The sequence below is a fragment of the Anolis sagrei genome, chromosome 4, assembly GCF_037176765.1.
Source record: "Anolis sagrei isolate rAnoSag1 chromosome 4, rAnoSag1.mat, whole genome shotgun sequence".
Taxonomy (NCBI): Eukaryota; Metazoa; Chordata; class Lepidosauria; order Squamata; family Dactyloidae; genus Anolis; species Anolis sagrei.
In genome coordinates this window covers 234,418,222-234,438,482 of record NC_090024.1, presented here as the reverse complement: position 1 = coordinate 234,438,482, position 20,261 = coordinate 234,418,222, and the positions used below count along the sequence as shown (strand labels likewise).

At 38.1% G+C, this 20,261-nt stretch overlaps 1 protein-coding gene across 4 annotated transcripts in view; it reads left to right on the top strand.

Annotated features, from left to right (window-relative positions):
• DIDO1 (death inducer-obliterator 1) overlaps positions 1–14,332 on the top strand; it is a 66,419-nt gene extending 52,087 nt beyond the window's left edge. For all 4 annotated transcript variants that reach the window (XM_060771967.2, XM_060771968.2, XM_060771966.2 and 1 more), the window contains 4 exons: positions 495–648; positions 2,110–2,199; positions 2,893–3,088; positions 9,229–14,332. In XM_060771967.2, the coding sequence (XP_060627950.2) occupies positions 495–648; positions 2,110–2,199; positions 2,893–3,088; positions 9,229–12,500 (3,712 nt within the window). In that variant the 3' untranslated portion in view covers positions 12,501–14,332. The remainder of the gene's footprint in view (positions 1–494; positions 649–2,109; positions 2,200–2,892; positions 3,089–9,228) is intronic.
• The last annotated feature ends 5,929 nt before the right edge of the window (positions 14,333–20,261 follow it).

Sequence of the window (20,261 nt, the reverse complement as noted above, 5' to 3'; positions counted from 1 at the left end):
TATATTTTAAACCTTGTTTTCAGTTGTTCTGCTGTACTGCTTTCTTATGCCATGTACCTCCAATATTCAAGGATTGGGAAATATAAAGATGTGAATTCTCTGCATCAAGGATAGAGTCATGACTTCATACCTTCTTATCTTTCCCAAAGGACAGTCTTTTTTGTATAATAGAAAAGCAATGGCAGCTCTGCCAACTCTGCTTCTAATGTTAATAGAAATTGTATAAGGTGATCAGGAAAACAATTGTGCATAATTAGTGACCAATAACATTAATATTGACTATACCTAGATGAATCTAAAATTGCAATTAACTGCTTGGTTTGTTTACTTTACTAAAATATACATCTAGCGACACTGAAGCCTAGCCTAATTGCACCAAAGATGTAATTTATGAGGGTTTTTAAAGTTGAAATTCTTTATAATGAAGAGGTGACTGTGAGAAAGGTAACGAAGATTCCCTACTTGAGCCAATGTGTTCATTTTCTGTTTTACAGTGTGACAGAGATGCAGTCCCCTTCAGAAGGAGACACTTCCCTTTTTCTTTCTCGCCTCAACACTATTTGGAAGGGCTTCATCAACATGCAGAGTGTGGCTAAGTTTGTCACCAAGGCATATCCCGTCTCTGGATCCTTTGACTACCTTAGTGAGGTGGGTCTTTGGAAGGCTTGTGATTTGTGGGGTGTGCCTTAACTAAAGTTATATATATTCTATGTTTAACATGTTTTAGAAACTGCAAGCTGCAGTTTCTTGAATTATATTTCCAATCCACTGAACTACATGTCAGCCTGAAGGCTAAATAGACCAACCAAATAAGATTTTTATAACATATTTGAGTTTTAATAGATCACTATGCAGAACAAAGTGTGGAAGCTAAATGAAGTCAACTCCAAAGAAATTAATATAAAATGATTTGACTATTTCTAGCTTAATACAAGTCACAACAATTCATAACATATTTCATGCTTTGATGAGGACGAGGCTCCATATTGTGCTTTGTGTGTATGTAGAGCAGTAATTTTTCTGTCATAGGGGTTTTCTGCTATAACTTACCAAAATAGTATTTCTTTACATAAAGCCTTTATCAAAGTTAAAAAAAACCGCATTGTATTTTGAGCCTAGTATCAGAGGGAGTGAACTTTGGGCCTTTAACAACACCTGTAACTGATTTTCCAGACCACTTTCCACTTCCAGAAAGTAATCTCAAATGGTGCTTTCTGTGTGTCACAAAATAATATCTCACCTAGCCTGATATAGCTGAAAAAGTAGTCTGAAGACTACGAAACCCTGTGCTGCTCAACTTCTCTCAGTTGCAAAGGTGCTACAAGATCCCTTTGCATACTAGCCAAATACTGTGCATGTTTATTTCCAAGCTCCCTTGTACAGACAGTCCCCCAGTTACATATATATGACTTATGGTTAAGAATGGGAGACATCAGGAAGTGAGAGAAATCTGACCCTAGGAAGTGAAATCCAGTCCTGAAAGAGTTACAATGGGGAAAAACCAACGCTTTATCACCAATCGTTGTTTCCACAACAAGCCAAAGTTTTCAAACTCCAATTGTCACGGAGACAGAAAGTGAGGTGAAATCTTCTGAACACGGGCACAGATAGGAAAACAAATGTCACTGGATAGCACATTCCCTGTGCTGTCCGTAACATACATGCATATATATTTTGGCTGGAGTTGCATTTTAAAATGTACCTGTTCTGAATTACACACAAATTCAACTTAAGAGCAAACCTAACTATAACTTAAGGACTGCTGTAAGCTATAATTTGTAAGGTTAGATATGGCTCCTTTTTCTAATTAGAATGTACAGTATTGATTTGAAAGTTTAAGGGGTTCTCCTCTCATATAAGATTCAGAAGGAGAGTAATATTTGTTCCAATTCCAAATTTTGAGCATCTATGGTCTATGGGATTCACTTGGTTTCAATTAGATATATGAAAGATGAGGATGCAAAGAATCCATTCTAAATACAGTACAATAACAATATACCTTTTCTTTGCAATCTGGTGTTATCTGTTTGTTGGAAGAAGCAGTAAGGATAGCACGCTTTATCCTCAAGTCATGCCATGCCTCACGCCATGTAAATCCTTCTCATTTAGGATCTACCAGATACAATTCATATCGGAGGAAGGATCTCACCAAAGACAGTGTGGGATTATATTGGCAAACTTAAGTCTTCAGTGACAAAGGTATTTATTTAAAAATTAAGATTAGTAATGAAGAATTTTAGAATGTACTTGAAATGCCATTCGTCAGTTGGATCCAGTGATTATACAACTGTCTCTTCTTCCTAATGAAGAAGTGGAGATTGACTTTTCCTTTTATATTATTGCCTAATCATAAGGGAATGTGTAATGCTTTGCACTTCAAGTCTTTTAAAATAGTGGGAGGGCTTTTAAAAGAATGTTCTAATATAGGATGCCTGTCAGCTATTTCAAGTAGAAAGTAAAATTCCTTCCCAGTTATTTCTTCTTCCTCACACTCATTAGCTCTCTAGATCCCAGCTAAGAATCCTTTTGTGCAAAATAATATAAACTGCTCTCTTGCCTTCTATGCACGCCTTTCCTTTCCCCGTCTTGTGATAATAGGACTTCTGTTGTATTTGAAACTTCACGATATACTATCTAAATTTTGAAAAAAATCTGGAAACATCATGAAGTAACATATTGATGAGAGGATCTAATTGTACACTATTTTGAATTGTTTGGTAAGGAAGTAGGGGGAAAGGTTAACTGAAATAGTGTTATTGGGTCTTTTTAAAACACAACATTTGGGATCATATAATTCTGGAATTACTAATTCATGTTATATTTCCCATAATTGCTTTTTTATTAATGAGCAAAAGGTCAGTGTTTTTTTTTTCTTTTTATTATGTATTGTAGGAATTATGTCTGATTCGTTTCCATCCTGCAACAGAAGAAGAGGAAGTTGCCTACATTTCCCTATACTCCTATTTTAGCAGTCGTGGCCGATTTGGCGTGGTAGCTAATAACAACAGGCATGTCAAGGACCTCTATTTGATACCTCTCAGTGCTAAGGATCCTATTCCGTCCAAACTTTTGCCCTTTGAGGGACCAGGTAAGCAATCAATTGTAGGGAATTCAAAATACCTTTGGCCTCCTGAGTTACAACTGCTTAAAACATTTTCAGTTCGGTAAACACAGAGAAGAAAGGCATGATACAGAATGGTCTTTTAAATTGAGGAAGTTCAACAATTTTCATATAAGATGTGAAAATCTTTGTACAGACACACTGTTACTTCATAGGAATGAAGAACATTTGTAAAAAGTCATAGGTTTTTTAGTCATATTTTGAAATATTTATTTATTTATTTACCATAGTTATATACCGCTTCTCTCAGCCTGAAGGCGACTCGAGGCTTTTTACAATCGGTAATCAATGTCACCAACAACATAAAATATAATTTAAAACATTAACATATAATATAGACCATATAAAAGCAGTAGAAGCAATAAAAACCATAAAACACATAAATAAACAAAATGCCATACTTCAGAGTAACACAAAATGTCATTCAGACTGAAAGATGCGTGCCAGTTTTCAAACATGACTGTGCAAAAATGGTATCCCCAAATTCAAAAAACCACCAGATTTGGGCGCTAAGTGGTGGAGGAAGAAGGGAGTCCAAAGAAATTGATTAGACCAAAGGTGTCAAATTTGTGTTTCTCCAATTCCCAGAAGCCTTAGCCAGCTTTTACAGTGGCCAGGAGTTCTGAGAGCCAAAATCTAAAACACCTGGAGGGCCACAAGTTTGATACCACTGGGTTAGACGCACATGAAGTTGCTAACCTAGCATAATGATGCCACCTTAATCATAAACCCTTATATTGTTGCAAGGGGAAAAATCAGTACTAGTTTCATACCTTATTTCTTCGAAAAGCTGTTTTCTACCTAAGAGCATATTTTAATAGAGAAGCCCTGCAGGCATAAGATACAGTTGAAAATAACTTGTGTTTTTAAAACTTGTGGTTCCCAACTTCTGCACTCAATCATGACACACTGTGACACTCTTGAAGAGAACCTCCAAACCAGGGTAAATTCTGAATCCATTAAAGAGCACTGAGGGTGAAGAATCTGATTTTAAAGACTTCACCGGGCTTCATATGAAGGTTGAGGTTGATATTAAGGCGAAGAAGAGAAAGAAGAAGAGACATGGTGCAAACTCCTAACGGAATCATTCCAGCTAGAAAGGCACATATGTCTTATTTAACAGCATCCTACATTGTAATCTATTTGCTGTTGAAAGGTGACATACACATCAGGTACTTTTTCTTATGTGAGAATATGTTATAGCCCCATTATAACCTCATTGGGATATCACATAGGTAAGTACACATAGGAATATAATCTGTAGCTTTGAACGGCTACAAATTTGTTTGATAGGAGTAATGATCATTTTAGTGATTCCACCCCGTATTTTACAAATTAGAAAAAAATGCAAATTATATATGTATTATTTAGTAAAAACAATCATCTTCTCCTACTAAGAAATGCTGCACTGTGTTCCCACACTACTATTTTTAAAAAAATAAAATAAAAATCTAAACTTGAGTTGGTTAAGGAGAGTGTCATTAAAGTGACTACTCTCGTAAAATATGTTGGCTATTGGTTAGTGTGTGAAATTCAAGCACAGCAGAAGCAAACTCCCTGAAATTTAGTTCCTGTTGCAGGAGGACAAAAAATATTGCACTTCATGAAACAGATGTAAAACAAGGATCAAACCAGATGTAGGCTTCTGAATCTACAACTTAGACACACCACATTTCGAAGTCTGTGTTTTTAGATGTAAAGGTGTCCCAGTGCTGTGGTTTATGTATACATGAACAAGTATAAATACACAACTGGTGTTTTTCTAAGGCAAGGCAAATGAAATTTATTGCTTTCACCAACATAATTAAATAAAATAATTTTATCCAAAGTGGTCATTGTCTCTTTCAATTGAAGAATTGCAAGTTTTATCTTTCCGTTTTATGAAATAAGACTCCAATTTAAATGGCAAGAAGACTGCTGGGAGAAATGCACACACGCATGCATGTATGCATCACAAGTATAGTGAATATACATACATTGTATATCACAGCATTCTTTCTGCATTTTAGACACAATGTATCTAGTGCTGAGACAAAATCATTTTACAAACAAGGCAATAGTTAGTTGCTCTTGAGGCACCTTAAAATTATTACATATTGCTTTAAGGTCGAGATTGCGAAGTTCTGAATAGTACAATCCTATGCATCTCTATTTAGAGCAGTATTTCTCAAACTGTGCTCCTCCAAGTGTTTTGGACTTCAGCTCCCAGAAATCCCAGCTGGAGAATCCAAAACATCTGGAGGAGCATAGTTTGAGAAACTCTGATTTAGAGGCAAGTCCTATTTAGTTCAGTTGGATTTACTTACACATATGTCCCAGATAAGGAGAATTGGTTTCATTTTTAAGGAGAAAAGTTATGGATGAAATAGTCACAGTGTGAGGGCAGTCCGAGCAATTGAGTTTCTAACCTTTCTAGCTGCTGCAAACGGCGGATGACAAGAACTGGAGCAGTAGCCTCTCCCACTGGCTATATACAGGCGGGGAGTGTGGGCGGGGCTACCGCCATAATATATCAAAAGATTTGTCTCTAGAACTTTCCGAAGCTACCTGCGCAAGTGCAGGAATAACCATATGTGCGATTCACAGGGACCACGATGGGGAAACATTATTTCTCATGGGAGTGAAATATTTTTATATCACTAAAGGAGAGAAGGATGTTGTGATGATTGAATCATTCAGCTTTGATGGTAGATGTTTCAGTGATAGCAGTCACTTCCCCCTTTTTGTGATCAGTAACAACAATTTCACGAAGGAGTTCTACAGTGATGTGTTTTCTGATCCTGCATAAATGACTCCTACCGACATGATTCACACGACTGACAACCCTGCACAACAAATTGGACTGGAATCACATGCTTCGACTTAGACCATTTCTCCTCATGACCTCCTTCCATGCCAGACAAGAGAGGGAGGATAATCAGTGTCGATCCTCTAGTTATACAATCATCTACCAGTTATGGCTGCTACAAGCATGCCCTCTGTTCACAGAAAAAACCCTTTCCAGCACTTACAAACCACCTAGAATTGGATGAGGAACATTTGTTCTGTTCTTAAACATATCACTTTGATGCCCTGGCCTCCCCTCATAGTATTTTGTCTGCAGAAATGTGGCACCTGTAAAATTTAATCTGACACTTTTCTTGTTGATACAATTCTAGCAGCAGAGGCTTTTAGACAACTGCTGTTCGCCTCTTCTTTGTGGCCATTTGATGACTGACATGTAAATCTTAGTGAAAAGGCAGCATTTGTAGCTGCACTGGCTGCGTTTATAATTCATTTGTGTAAGAGGTAGAGAGACCATATTTGCTGAGAAGCACACCCAACAGGCTCAGTTCTGCTGTTCATTCAGAGCTGCTCACTCATTCCTGCTGTAGCAAGCATGATCAATCTCTGGTTCTTCTAAATGCAACTACTTCTGCCAATGCGTGCTATGACCAAGAGATGCACTTTACAGCAACGTTTATTTATTTATTTAGGACATTTTTGCCACCTTTCTCAAGGTGGACTCAAGGCAGCTCACATCATCTTAAAATATACATTGTAACATAAAAGCAAAGCTAAAAACAAATGATAAAAGTTCCAAGAATGCTCCATGTCATTATCCATATTATAAATAATAAAGTTAAAATAGTTTAAAATCCCCCAGATGACCAAAATGTATAAACAAAATTACTTAAAGAGTCCTGTAGCTTCTCAATGAATTGCAGTGATTTCAACTTACACCTCAAGAGATCTTTCAGAATATTAAACATAATTTAAATATATATTTATTATTGCAGGGGCAGAATGTTTTACAAAGCTTAATGGGAGATGAAAAAGTAGGCCACTTAGTACTTGTTCAAAAAAGTGGAATATTAATGAATCTAGCAACAACTTACTGCAATTTTTCCCCAAATTATTAGACAAATAACTGGAAAACAAAAATGTTTATTTGTACGGAAGAAGTTAGAAGTAACTATTCCCAAATCATTTTGGCTTTTTAGTAGATGTTTATCTACATTTCCAATTCTTGGATTTAAACTGGATTGGCCACATAGAAATTAATAAAATCAGTTATCTTAGCATAATACAATAACATTTATTGAGCCTGTCGCATAGCACTTAGACCATGCAGGTGACACAGAACAAAACCAATGCCTGAGTGGAATAACCTTGATAGAAGGAGGACTTGATAAGGAAGTGATTAAATTGGAGGATTGGGTGGAATGCAAAACTTGTTCAAGAAATAAGAAATAACATTGGATTGCCTGTTAACAAAAATGGGCAAAATATCCCTAAACTGTCATTAAGACACGTTATTAGCAATAGTTCTGTCCTAAACACAGGTACTGAAAAGAGCTCCATTGAGTTCAGTGGGGTTCCCACGTATGCGTGTATAAGATTGCTTAAGACACGGAGAAAGAATATTATCATAACAGATAAATCACATGTCACAACATTTCAGTTGATTCAGTGCTCTTATTTTAATCAGAACTACCAATAGAATTTAACCTCTGTTGACTACTAGCAACAATATATTTTTATAGTTCTCGTCAACTTCATTTAAGGCATTCATCCAGCAATTGGTCGCTGATCTTCACTCATTAGACTGAACACATTCCAAATGAATCGTAATGAGCATCCACTCAAAAAAGGGAGAAGTAATCCGCAGAACTCAATCTGTTTCAAATCCAGACTTAACCTATTAACATTGCCTTCTCCATCTTTGGTTTTCAACCAAAGTAGAAGATAGTGTGTTCACATAGCATGCTAGACTGTGTTCTTGCAGAGAGGTTGTGCTGGAGACATGTTTATTCTGCTCAGTTCTGACCTTAGGGCAAAGTTGGTACAACATACCTCACACAGAACTCTCCATTTCCAAAGAAAGTGGAAAGCAAACATTATATAGTGTTTAAGTTAATACCACATGTTATGTTGTTGTGTATCTTCAAGCCATTTCTGTCTTGGGGCTACCCTATGGCATACCTATCACAGTTTCAGAAGAGGTTTGCACTTACAGATAAACATTCTAACATGAGATGGCATTTAAAGGCCAAATTAAATTGCTAGAACATTTCACAAATTTGGAAGTTTGTCAAAGTTTGCATTTGCTATTATCTTTCCCCAAAATGATTTATTTTATATTAATTAGAAGTGTTCTTACCAATAGACAGTTTTATCCTCAGAGTATGAAACTCTATAAACAGAATTCTCATGCCAGAATTAAATAAGGAGAGATCTTATTGCAGCCTATTAGGAGCTAAAAGCATAATGATGTATCAGTACTTAGCGTATACATTTAAACATCTATAGTATTTAGATGTTTGTTGTTGACCCTCTCACTTCACAAAAAAGGCTAAACTCATGTCAAAGAAAAGAAAAGAAAATGCAGATTTCTGGCTATCAACCATGTGATTAAATAATTCCATGAAACACAACCATTTATAAGAACCAGAGCATCATGATGGTGATTTCATTATTTCCAACATTTTCCTCATCACTGAGAATTAAGGTGGCCTACAAATTTAAAACAAACCCAGCATCATCCTGTTGATTTTTATTGCATGCTGCTTTGGTACATCAGTATAGTAATTCTTAACAGTAGCTTCCCAATGTCTGCATTCTGAAGATTATATTTTGTATATATGCATACCTTATTTATGATGAAATTGTACAGGAATCATGCTCATATACAGTAAACCAATTCTTCCATCTAAAAGTCGGTGTAAAATTCAGGGTAATTCCTAAGAAATAGAGAAAGTGGCACAGTTATAAGGTTCTCCACTAAGTCACATGTATTACTTTTCTTACTCTTAAACTAGGATATAGGTATTGTTTTGCATAATTTAGCCTTTTAAAGTTAAAATCAGTGCTTGCACTTGTTACTTTTGACTGTGAACCTGGTATAATAACTGAAGTACCGGTAATTAATTGCAAACATTAAATGTATGTGACCAATAAATAAATTAAGTTCTTAGTAGGCTTCAAATATAGACTGATCCATATAAGAAGGATAAATTTTTACTATTAATTAGTGTTTGGACAATGGAATAGTAAAATAGTCTATGCTCTTTTACACTTAAATTTAATTGCTAATGCCTTACACAGAATCTTCTTTTGTCTTACAGGCCTTGAATCAACTCGTCCAAATTTAATTCTTGGATTAGTAATTTGCCAAAAAGCTAAGCGTCCTGCAACTGTACTGGAATCTGAAAAAACTGAAGAAAAAAGGAGCAGGATTCAGATACAGGAAGAAGTTGAAATTTCTGGTTACTCAAAAGGTGGTGTTCTTTCCCAGCAAGAGAAAAAATCTCCAAAGTTCTCTCTGTATTCTGCAGAAACAGTTGTTAGTACCACACCACCAGGATCCCCACCACCTCCACCCCCGGATCCACCTTCAGAGACTTCCTCCTCCATGATGCCTTCAGTGTTAAAAATAATATCATCAGTTAAAGCAGGAAACACAAGTACTGTTGCACCATCAAATGCTACAGCATCAGAAACTAATACAACTACGGCATCTTCTACTACTTCATCTTCAAAATCCTCTACACCACTTGATCACATTCTGCAAACTCTTTTTGGTAAGAAGAAGGCTTTTGACTCTGTTAACAATGAATCTGAAGGTGCTGGTACTTCAAAGCCTGACGCACAAACTGCTGCTGATGAAAAATTACCAGCCCCTCCCTTACTAGATCCCATTGTGCAGCAGTTTGGGCAGATGTCAAAAGATAAAGTGATAGAAGAGGAGGAAGATGATAGACCTTATGACCCTGAGGAAGAGTATATCCCAGAAAGATCATATGAGGTGCAGAGCAATGAAAGTACAATTGGAAAGCAATGTGAAACTTCTGAGCAAGAAGATGAGGCCTATGATCCAGAGGATGAAACAATCTTAGAAGAAGCCAAAGTTACTATTGATGATTTGCCTAATAAAATGTATTCAGAATCTAAAAGCAACTCTTTGACAATCTCAGCTCCATTTGTTCCTGATGCGTCTTCACAACCATCCTTGGTTGAGCAACAGAAAATGTTGGAAGAATTGAACAAACAAATAGAAGAACAGAAAAGACAACTTGAAGAACAAGAAGAAGCCCTCAGGCAACAAAGAGCAGCTGTTGGAGTATCAATGGCTCATTTTTCAGTGTCCGATGCTTTAATGTCACCACCTCCAAAAACATCCATTGCAAAAATATTCCAACATGAAAATCAAGCTTCTGAAAAATCTGAGTTACCCACATCTTCAACTCAGATGGTTAATCAGGGCAGTGATACTAGACAAAGTCGAGACCCACGACAAGCTAGAAGGATTCTAACTGAACCTAACGAAAGTTCTGACTCTACTATAAAACAGCATGTCTTATCAGGAGAATCTGCTGCAAGTCAAATCCCACCACCTCATTCAGGCCCATTGCAAGCTTCATCTGATAAAGAAGATAAAACGCTGACCCCTCCTGCTTCATCTACTCATACTGATACATGGATTCCAAGTGGAAACATTTCGGATATCCCTGAACAAGCTGCATCTATTACATATGAAAATGCCCCACAACTTCACCAGGAAGCTATGCATATGCCACCTTCCATTGAAATGACCACAACTGCACCTATTCGTAAAGTACTGCTACCCACACCACCACTTAATCCATGTTTTATGCCTACTTTCTCTGCACCTGACAATGCTCAGAGTGTATCTTGGTCAAATAAGCCTCAGGACAATAATACTGCTGGTATAGTAATGGATTCTTTTTCAAATCCACTGTTCACATCTCAGGAGAACATTCCTGTTCCCTATGAAGCGGAAAGTGGTCCCTCACATTATGAAGACCAAAAAAATCCTCAACCTTGTCATTTTTATGAACAAATGAAAACTTCCACAATTCAAAGTGAGGAAGTGAGAGGTGCAGCCCCTTTTTCTTCTGTTGGCTATACAGGTGGCCCTCCATTAATTCCTGGTGCTCCTGGCTTCCATTTTATTGAGGGACATAATCCTCCCCCAAGTAATGACGGGCAAATGGGGCCACCACCAAATATATTTGGAGCCCCAAGACCACCTATTCCTTCTTTATTTTCTGCACAGCATGGACCACCTCCTCATTTTATTGATAACAGGGGACCTCCACCATCATTTCCTGGTAATCCAAGAGAACAAGCACCTGCTCAATTTGAAGACCATAGGGAACCTGATGTGAAGGATATAGAATTTGCAGATTCTCAGTATCATGAAATGAGTGGTCCTCCTGGAAAATATAAGGAATCTGAGTCCCCCCAGTTTATGGGAAACAGACCACCCTTTCCTTTGAAGGACCAAAGAAGGCCTTCCCAAAATAAATTTAAAACTCAGAGAGGAGGTCCATCTTCTCAGTTTGGAGGCCCAAGAGGTCCACCACCTAATAATTTTGGAGGCCCAAGAGGTCCACCTCCAAATCAGTTTGAAGGACAAAGAGGGTCTGCTCCAGGTCACATGCCAGGACCAAGGGGACTTTTACCAGCACCATTTGAAGAACGGAGAGGGAGCCCACCTCCCAGATTTCCAAATCAAAGAGGTCCAGCCCCACCACACCAGTATGGAGGGCCAAGGGGGTCTGTGCCTGGCCAGTTTCCAGAACAAAATGAACCTTCTAATAGACATAATTTTGCTGGGCAATCCCAGCAAGGTATTAAACCAGCCCCCAGACCTCTTTTGGATCTCCCAAGTCATCAATCACAGCATCGCAAAGAGATCTGGAATGAAACTGGACCACCTGCCACTCATTCTGATATTGCAGAGCAAGATGTTGAGTCAGAAACACAGTGGTCAGGATCTGATTTTCGAGACAGCCGAAGTAATGATTACAGAAATAAGCCTTTTGAAGGAAGACAGAGAGAGAGATATGAGGGGGGTAATAAGGAAAAAATACCAGAGCATGCTGATCACTCAGATAATCGATCAAATAGGGGAACTGATGATAGACGGAGAGATCGCGATCATAACTGGGCATGGGAAAAGGACCGTGGCAGAAATTGGAATAGGGGTAGGGAAAGGGAATGGGAGAGACACAAGGAAAAAGACTGGGATAAAAATAGAGAGAGAGGCTATAACAGAGAAAGAGATTCAGAACGGGGTAAAGATTGGGAGAGAACCAGAGAGAGGGGAAGAAATAGAGATGGAGATAATTACCGAAGGCGAGATAGATCAAGAAGCAGAGACCGTGATTATGATAGATACCGAGACCAAGCTCGAAGTAGGGAGAGAGAAAAAGATAGAGAAAGGGATAGGGACCGTGACAAAGATAGAGGGAGAGATCGCAAGGACCGAAGCAAAAGTAAAGAATGTGATAAAGACTCAAAGACTGAGACACAAACAGGTGGTCAGAGGCCATCACATCAAGAAGCTGCTCCTTCCAATAAGCAAACATAAAAATTACTACTCAATATTAGATTGCTCAGATGGAGGGGTAGGGGGTGTAAGGATTGATTGTGTACTATTTGTACATATTGTATATTGGTTTTGTTAGAAAATACTTTGGTAAAATGTATTTCACAAAAAAGATAAATTTTGAATTGTAAATGCATATATTCAGATATTAAGCCAGGTACATATTGGGCTTGCTACATGTTTTCATACTGTTTTCTTACAAAATGCATACAGCACAATTCTTCCCTGTATAGGAACAGTACCTGTGCACAGATTCCAATAGGGCTTAAGAGACACTTGTCCCCTCCCTTTCCTTGGACCACTGCACTGCTGCTAAGGTGAGAATTTGTGGGCAAGGATGTGCTGAGTCCATGTACAAGGTACTGCACCCACACAAGCAGGTATTGTGACAACCGTGCTATAGTTCTAAAGCGTTCTGATTTTTCCTGTTTCCTTTTTCTTGAAATTTCCATTTGAAGACATTAAAAATGGGAATTGCCTTCAACAAGCACATTGCTTTTTTAGCATATAAAGTTATGTTTTCCAGTAACTTGAATTGTAATTTAATGGAAATGTAAGAAAGAACTTAGAAGCCATACCTTTACATCTCAAATATATATTATTTTGGTTTTCTACATACAAGAGAGCCCAATATTTCTATCCTGAACAAACCTGGTTGTGGGCTGATTTTTTGTACTTAAGAAATGATGGCTCAGGAGCAATGTTATCACTTGCTTGTAACTTGCAGAGTCTTTAGATAAAAACCCTAAGCTTTTAAGCTCACCATTTTCCTTTTAACATGTGGCCATTTTGAGTTGCAGACTTCCCCTGGTAACAATTTAGACATAAAATGAGTATATCTAAAGAATTCTTTACTTTAAACATTTTTAAATTTTGAATTTTTAGAAATGACATATTTGATGGAAAATAATAACCTCTCTAGAAAATACAGTCAAGTTTTAAAACATGCTTATTGGAAGATAAGTTTATACATTTTCCTTTGACAGACAGAATAGCTACCTGAACGTCATGAAAAGATGAAGATTTAAGACTCTGAGCAGTTTGGCTTTTCTATAATATTCATTAAAAAGATTTGTAACACTTTTCAGACATTTCTTTTAATAAGAGAGATGCAAACATGTAGTTAATTCTGCTGTTGTCATTACCAGACATTTGAAAGTGCTTTCTGGCCAGAATACGCCCCCACTACTTTTCTTGTCAAACTTGTGGTTATCTTGCTAATACGGAAGTAAATATTTGTGTATAGATCGGTCTAGAAAAACCGATCACAACAATTCTTTGCTTTAAAAAAAGGAGAGCTTTTCACTGTGAATGCAGTATACTATTTCCTTAACAGTGCACAGAATAAGTCAGCAGTTTATCTGGATTTATATGTACAGATGAGCAATTACTTTGATATTTTTATAAATATTTGCAAATGTAAAATTAGATTCATAACATTACATTTTGGAAATTGCATTACGAGTAGCTCTATTCCATAAATAGTTCACTACAAATTTACACTTTATATTCTTTCATCTTTCTCTTTAAACATCAAGATTGCATTGATTTAAACACAACCTGTATGCAAAAACCTTTTTGCAAAATATTAAAAAGGTGGTGTAGAATGCAAATGCCTACTATGATGTAATTTTTATTCAAGACGTTTCTAACTTAAAGACATATATGTAAGTATGCTAAATTAAGTGTTTGTTTAGGTTTACTGGACAGGTTTCTGTAAATTGTATTTTATATTTCAGAATATATCATTGTACATTAAATGTGGAACTTCATATGTTTTTGTTACTGTAAGTAAAATAAAAAATTACAGAAAATATGTGCAGTTGTTTTCATAAGATAGTAATCACTGTTGTATTGCTATATTGTTCAGTGCCATTAAGTCTTTTCCTACTGACAGATATACTTACAAAGAAATTGACCTTGTGTATAAATTGAGGGCAGGTTTGGAGCCAAAATTAAGGATTTTCATATGACCTTTGAATTGGTTGAGCATCATTCTGCAGAAAATGGGGGACACAATGGGTTTAACCCATTGCTCCAACATTTTATATGATTGTCGGTATATTTCTTGGGATGTCGGAGAGACTGAAGAAGAGCGCATGCTGTCTTTTAGTCAAAGCTAGGACAATGTGCACAGTTTGCACCTATACTATAGAATTAATGCAGACCTACAACAATCACAGTTTTATGCCTCCAACTTTATCCAGTCATTAAATGTCCATAGAGGCATGTCCATTCCGTACTACGTTCATAGAATCATTGCGTTGGAAGAGACTTCATGGGCCATCCAGTCCAACTCCCTGCCAAGAAACAGGAAAATCTCATTCAAAGTACCTCTACAGATGGCCATCCAGCCTCTGCTTAAAAGCCTCCAAAGAAGAAGCCTCCACCACACTCCAGGACAGAGTTCCGCTGATGAACAGCCCTCACAGTCAGAAAGTTCTTCCTAATGTTCAGGTGGAAACTCCTATCCTGTAGTTTGAAACCAATATTCTGCTTCCTCTTTCCTATGACTTCCCCTCACATAGTTATACATGGCTATCATGTCTACGCTCAGCCTTCTCTTCTTCGGGCTAAACACCCAGCTCTTTAAGCTGCTCCGCATAGGTCTTGTTCTCCAGACCCATGATCATTTTGGTCACCCTGCTCTGGACACATACCAGCTTGTCAACTCCCTTCAATTGTGGTGCCCAGCATTGGACACAGTATGATTCCAGATGTGTTCTGACCAAGGCAGAATAGAAGGGTAACATGACTTCCCTGGATCTACACTATACCCCTATTTATGCAGGCCAGAATCCCATTGTCTTTTTTTGCCGCTGCATGACATTGTTGCGGGAGAGTTGTCTTCATTGTGATAGAAGACAGCATCAAACATAACACCCCATGTCAATAATATTCAGAGTGTGCAAAAATGGACTTCCGAGCCTCAACCCCAAATAATGCACACTGAGCTGCATGTGAGTTGCATTGACACACTGGTACACCATTATAATATCCGCAAGGCTTTGTTTGGGCAGTAGACACTGTCAACAATGTAGGACCCATTAGAAGAATTGCCTTTTATGGAGAGGCAAAAACATTTTTCTGCCATCAGGAATATATATACAATGTGATTAGGAATTTGGGGTAGATGTGAGCTTCAATGCACAGGTTTTAATATTTAATGGTTTCAATGACATAAAGAAATGTAAGAATACCCAATAATCATCAATCGGATTTTATGGCTTATTTTAGCTTAGCAATAGCTGGAATTTCTTTTTAATGTTGGATATGCAAAATCCAAATACAGATATTACAAAAATAAAAATCTCAAGCTTTTTTTGTCTCAATCGTTTTGGATAAGAACTACTCAATCACTACTATGATCAGGACAATGTTACAAGGAAAGGGACGATTAATATACTTGGTAGACGCCTTTTGACAGGTGGGAAATGGAAGCAGATTGAACTGTCACTATTTGATTTATTATACTTCCCCAATATTGTCTTATATAATCTTGTAGCATTTCAGGGACTGATGCCCGCTTCCACACAGCTGTATAAAACCCACATTGAACTGGATTATATGGCAGAGTGGACATAGTGCCCTTCCACCCAGCCCTATATGGGTGGACTCAGATAACCCAGTTCAAAGACTATATTGTGGGATTTTCTGCCTTGATATTCTGGGATATAGGGCTGTGTGGAAGGACTCTCAGATAACCTAGGCCCCTTCCACACAACTGAATAAAATCCCACATTTTCTGCTTTGAACTGGAATATATGGCAGTATGGACTCAGCTTATTTATTTACGACATTTATATGTCACCCTTCTCACCCCGAAGGGAACTCAGAGCAGATTAAAATAAATATATACATACAATATATTAAATTATTAGCATAGTACAATATCAGTATTATATATTACTATATTGTACTACATCATTATATTGCAATATTATTAGTAATACTAGCTGTTCCCTGCCATGCGTTGCTGTGGCCCAGTCTATGTATATATTTGTGTGTGTATATATGTGTGTGCGTGTGTGTGTGTGGTTTTGTGTATGCGTTGTAATGGTGTTTTTTTTTTCTTCTTTTTCTGGCTGTTTAAGTCTCTTCTGGTGTGTTTTTCAGTGTTTTTACAAGTGATGGTCGCTTGTTGGCCTGATAGGTGTCTTGAGTCCAAATTTGGTGTCAATTCATCCAGTGGTTTTTAGTTATGTTCATCTGGACCAAACTCTACATGAATACTCAATATGCCCAAATGTGAACACTGGTGGACTTTGGGGAAAATAAAATCTTGACATTTGGGAGTTGTATTTGCTGGGATTTATAGTTCACCTACAGAGCATTCTGAACCCCACCAATGATAGAATTGGACCAAACCTCCCACACAGAACCCCCATGACCACCAAAGTGGGCCACAGCAACGCATGGCAGGGGACGGCTAGTATATATTATATTATATTATATTATATTATATTATATTATATTATATTATTAGCATACTACAATATCAGTATTCTATATTACTATATTGTACTATACCATTATATTGTAATATTATTAGTAATATTACATGTAATATAAAATATATTGGGAGGGATAGCCAACACTCCAGAGGACAGGAGCAGGATTCAAAACAATCTTGACAGATTAGAGAGATAGGCCGAAACTAACAAAATGAAGTTCAACAGTGACAAATGCAAGATACTCCACTTTGGCAGGAAAAACGAAATGCAAAGATACAGAATGGGGGACAATGCCTGGCTCGGGAGCAGTAAGTGTGAAAAAGATCTTGGAGTCCTCGTGGACAACAAGTTACACATGAGCCAACAATGTGGCAAAAAAAGCCAATGGGATTTTGGCCTGCATCAATAGGAGCATAGTGTCTAGATCTAGGGAAGTCATGCTACCCCTCTATTCTGCTTTGCTTAGACCACACCTGGAATATTGTGTCCAATTCTGGGCACCTCAATTCAAGAGAGATATTGACAAGCTGGAATGTGTCCAGAGGAGGGCGACTAAAATGATCAAGGGTCTGGAGAACAAGCCCTATGAGGAGCGGCTTAAGGAGCTGGGCATGTTTAGCCTGAAGAAGAGAATAGCCATGTATAAATATGTGAGAGGAAGTCATAGGGAGGAGGGAGCAAGCTTGTTTTCTACTTCCCTGGAGACTAGGACGCAGAACAATGGCTTCAAACTACAAGAGAGGAGATTCCATCTGAACATGAGGAAGAACTTCCTGACTGTGAGAGCCGTTCAGCAGTGGAACTCTCTGCCCTGGAATGTGGTGGAGGCTCCTTCCTTGGAAGCTTTTAAACAGAGGATGGATGGCCATCTGTCAGGGGTGCTTTGAATGCAATATTCCTGCTTCTTGGCAGAATGGGGTTGGACTGGATGGACCATGAGGTCTCTTCCAACTCTTTGATTCTATGATTCCATCTGAACATGAGGAAGAACTTCCTGACTGTGAGAGCCGTTCAGCAGTGGAACTCTCTGCCCCGGAGTGTGGTGGAGGCTCCTTCTTTGGAAGCTTTTAAACAGGGGCTGGATGGCCATCTGTCAGGGGTGATTTGAATGCAGTATTCCTGCTTCTTGGCAGGGGGTTGGACTAGATGGCCCATGAGGTCTCTTCCAACTCTTTGATTCTATGATATAACATATTTTTATTAACATAGCACAGGAGACAAGGTGGAACTGTCTTCTGCCACCTTCTCTCTTCACTCTGGCCCAGTGTTGTTATTATTATAACATATAATAATGTTATTATTATGGTGACACAATATTTTATTATTTTAGAGACAAAAGAGTGAGAATTATATCATCTGGAGACAATTTTATGTGTGTGGGGGGAGAATGTATGTGAGGGAACTGGGCAACAATGAGGAGCGGCTTAAGGAGCTGGGCATGTTTAGCCTGAAGAAGAGAAGGCTGAGAGGAGATATGATAGCCATGTATAAATATGTGAGAGGAAGCCACAGGGAGGAGGAGGGAGCAAGCTTGTTTTCTGCTTCCCTGGAGACTAGGACGCAATGGAACAATGGCTTCAAACTACAAGAGAGGAGATTCCATCTGAACATGAGGAAGAACTTCCTGACTGTGAGAGCCGTTCAGCAGTGGAACTCTCTGCCCCGGAGTGTGGTGGAGGCTCCTTCTTTGGAAGCTTTTAAACAGAGGCTGGATGGCCATCTGTCAGGGGTGATTTGAATGCAATATTCCTGCTTTTTGCAACTCTTTGATTCTATGCACAAGAGACAAGGTGGAACTGTCTTCTGCCACCTTCTCTCTTCACTCTGGCCCAGTGTTGTCGTTATTATTATAACATATAATAATGTTATTATTATTATGGTGACACAATATTTTCTTATTTTTTGACGAAAGAGTGAGAATTGTATCATCTGGAGGCAACTTTATGTGTGTGGGGGAGAATGTATGTGAGGGAACTGGACAACATTGCTTCAGTGAGGGACACTGACTGTCGCCTCAGGACAGACTGAAAGCTCTGACTGAGCAAGGCAGTGCGACCGTTGAGGCCCCGCCCCCTTGTGGGCGTGGCTTCGCGCGAGGATAGCCGCACGTATGAGCCTATGCGGAGCTCGTTGGTGGCTCCGCCCCGCCGCGGTTAATGACCGTTAGGGGGGTTAAAAGGGGCGTGGATTAGAGGAAGGGGGCGGGGCCTTGGCCGTTTGGTAAATAGTGGGCGTGGCCTCGCTTCCCAAGCCTGCCTCCTTCTGGTTGCTAAGGGGCCCTTGGTTACCAACTTGGAGGATGCTGTGGGGCCTTCCCTGAGTGTTGGGGACCCCAGAGGTTTCCTCACCCCATTAAAAGTGGGGGTGATAAAAGGCCTGGAGCTCATGCCCCACTGGAAGGGTGTCACTCCCCTTTCTTCCTGAAAATGATGGAAGGAAGCATTTGAAGTGGGGGCTAAAGGCATCACTTCCTTTGCTGTTGCCCAAAAAGAGGGGCAGTTGCTTTAGTATTATTATCTTTAGAACTGATTTGTAAATCAGTTACGTTTATGTTTTGCATCTAAAGTCTTTATTAGTCTCAATTTTTGTTTATTTTTTTGAGGGGCAGTTGCTTTAGTATTATTATTTTTAGAACTGATTTGTAAATCAGTTACATTAATTTTTTGCATCTAAAGTCCTTATTAGTCTCCATTTTTGTTTATTGTTTATTTTGATTTTTTATTTAGTGTCTTTCCCCCTTTTAAATGCTTTTTAAAATGGACTTTTCTGATGGGGAATTATTACGCTACTGAGCTAAAGGCTTATTATCACCCCCTTTTTTCTGTGGCCTCGAATATTATTATTTAAAGGTTTATTATTTTTATTATTTATTATTTAAACTTATATGCCGCCACTCCCCTGGGGCTCGGAGCGGCTTACAAGAATAGCTAGGTTGTGTTTAGCTTAGGTTGTGTTTAGCTTTAGTATTATTATTTTTAGAACTGATTTGTAAATCAGTTAGGTTTATGTTTTGCATCTAAAGTCCTTATTAGTCTCCATTTTTGTTTATTTTTTATTTCGATCTTTTATTTAGTGTCTTTCCCCCTTTTAAATGCTTTTAAAAATGGCATTTTCTGATGGGGAATTATTACGCGACTGAGCTAAAGGCGTATTATCACCCCTTTTCTGTGGCCTCGAATATTATTATTTAAAGGTTGTGTTTAGCTTTAGTATTATTATTTTTAGAACTTATTTGTAAATCAGTTACATTTATGCTTTGCATCTAAAGTCCTTATTAGTCTCAATTTTT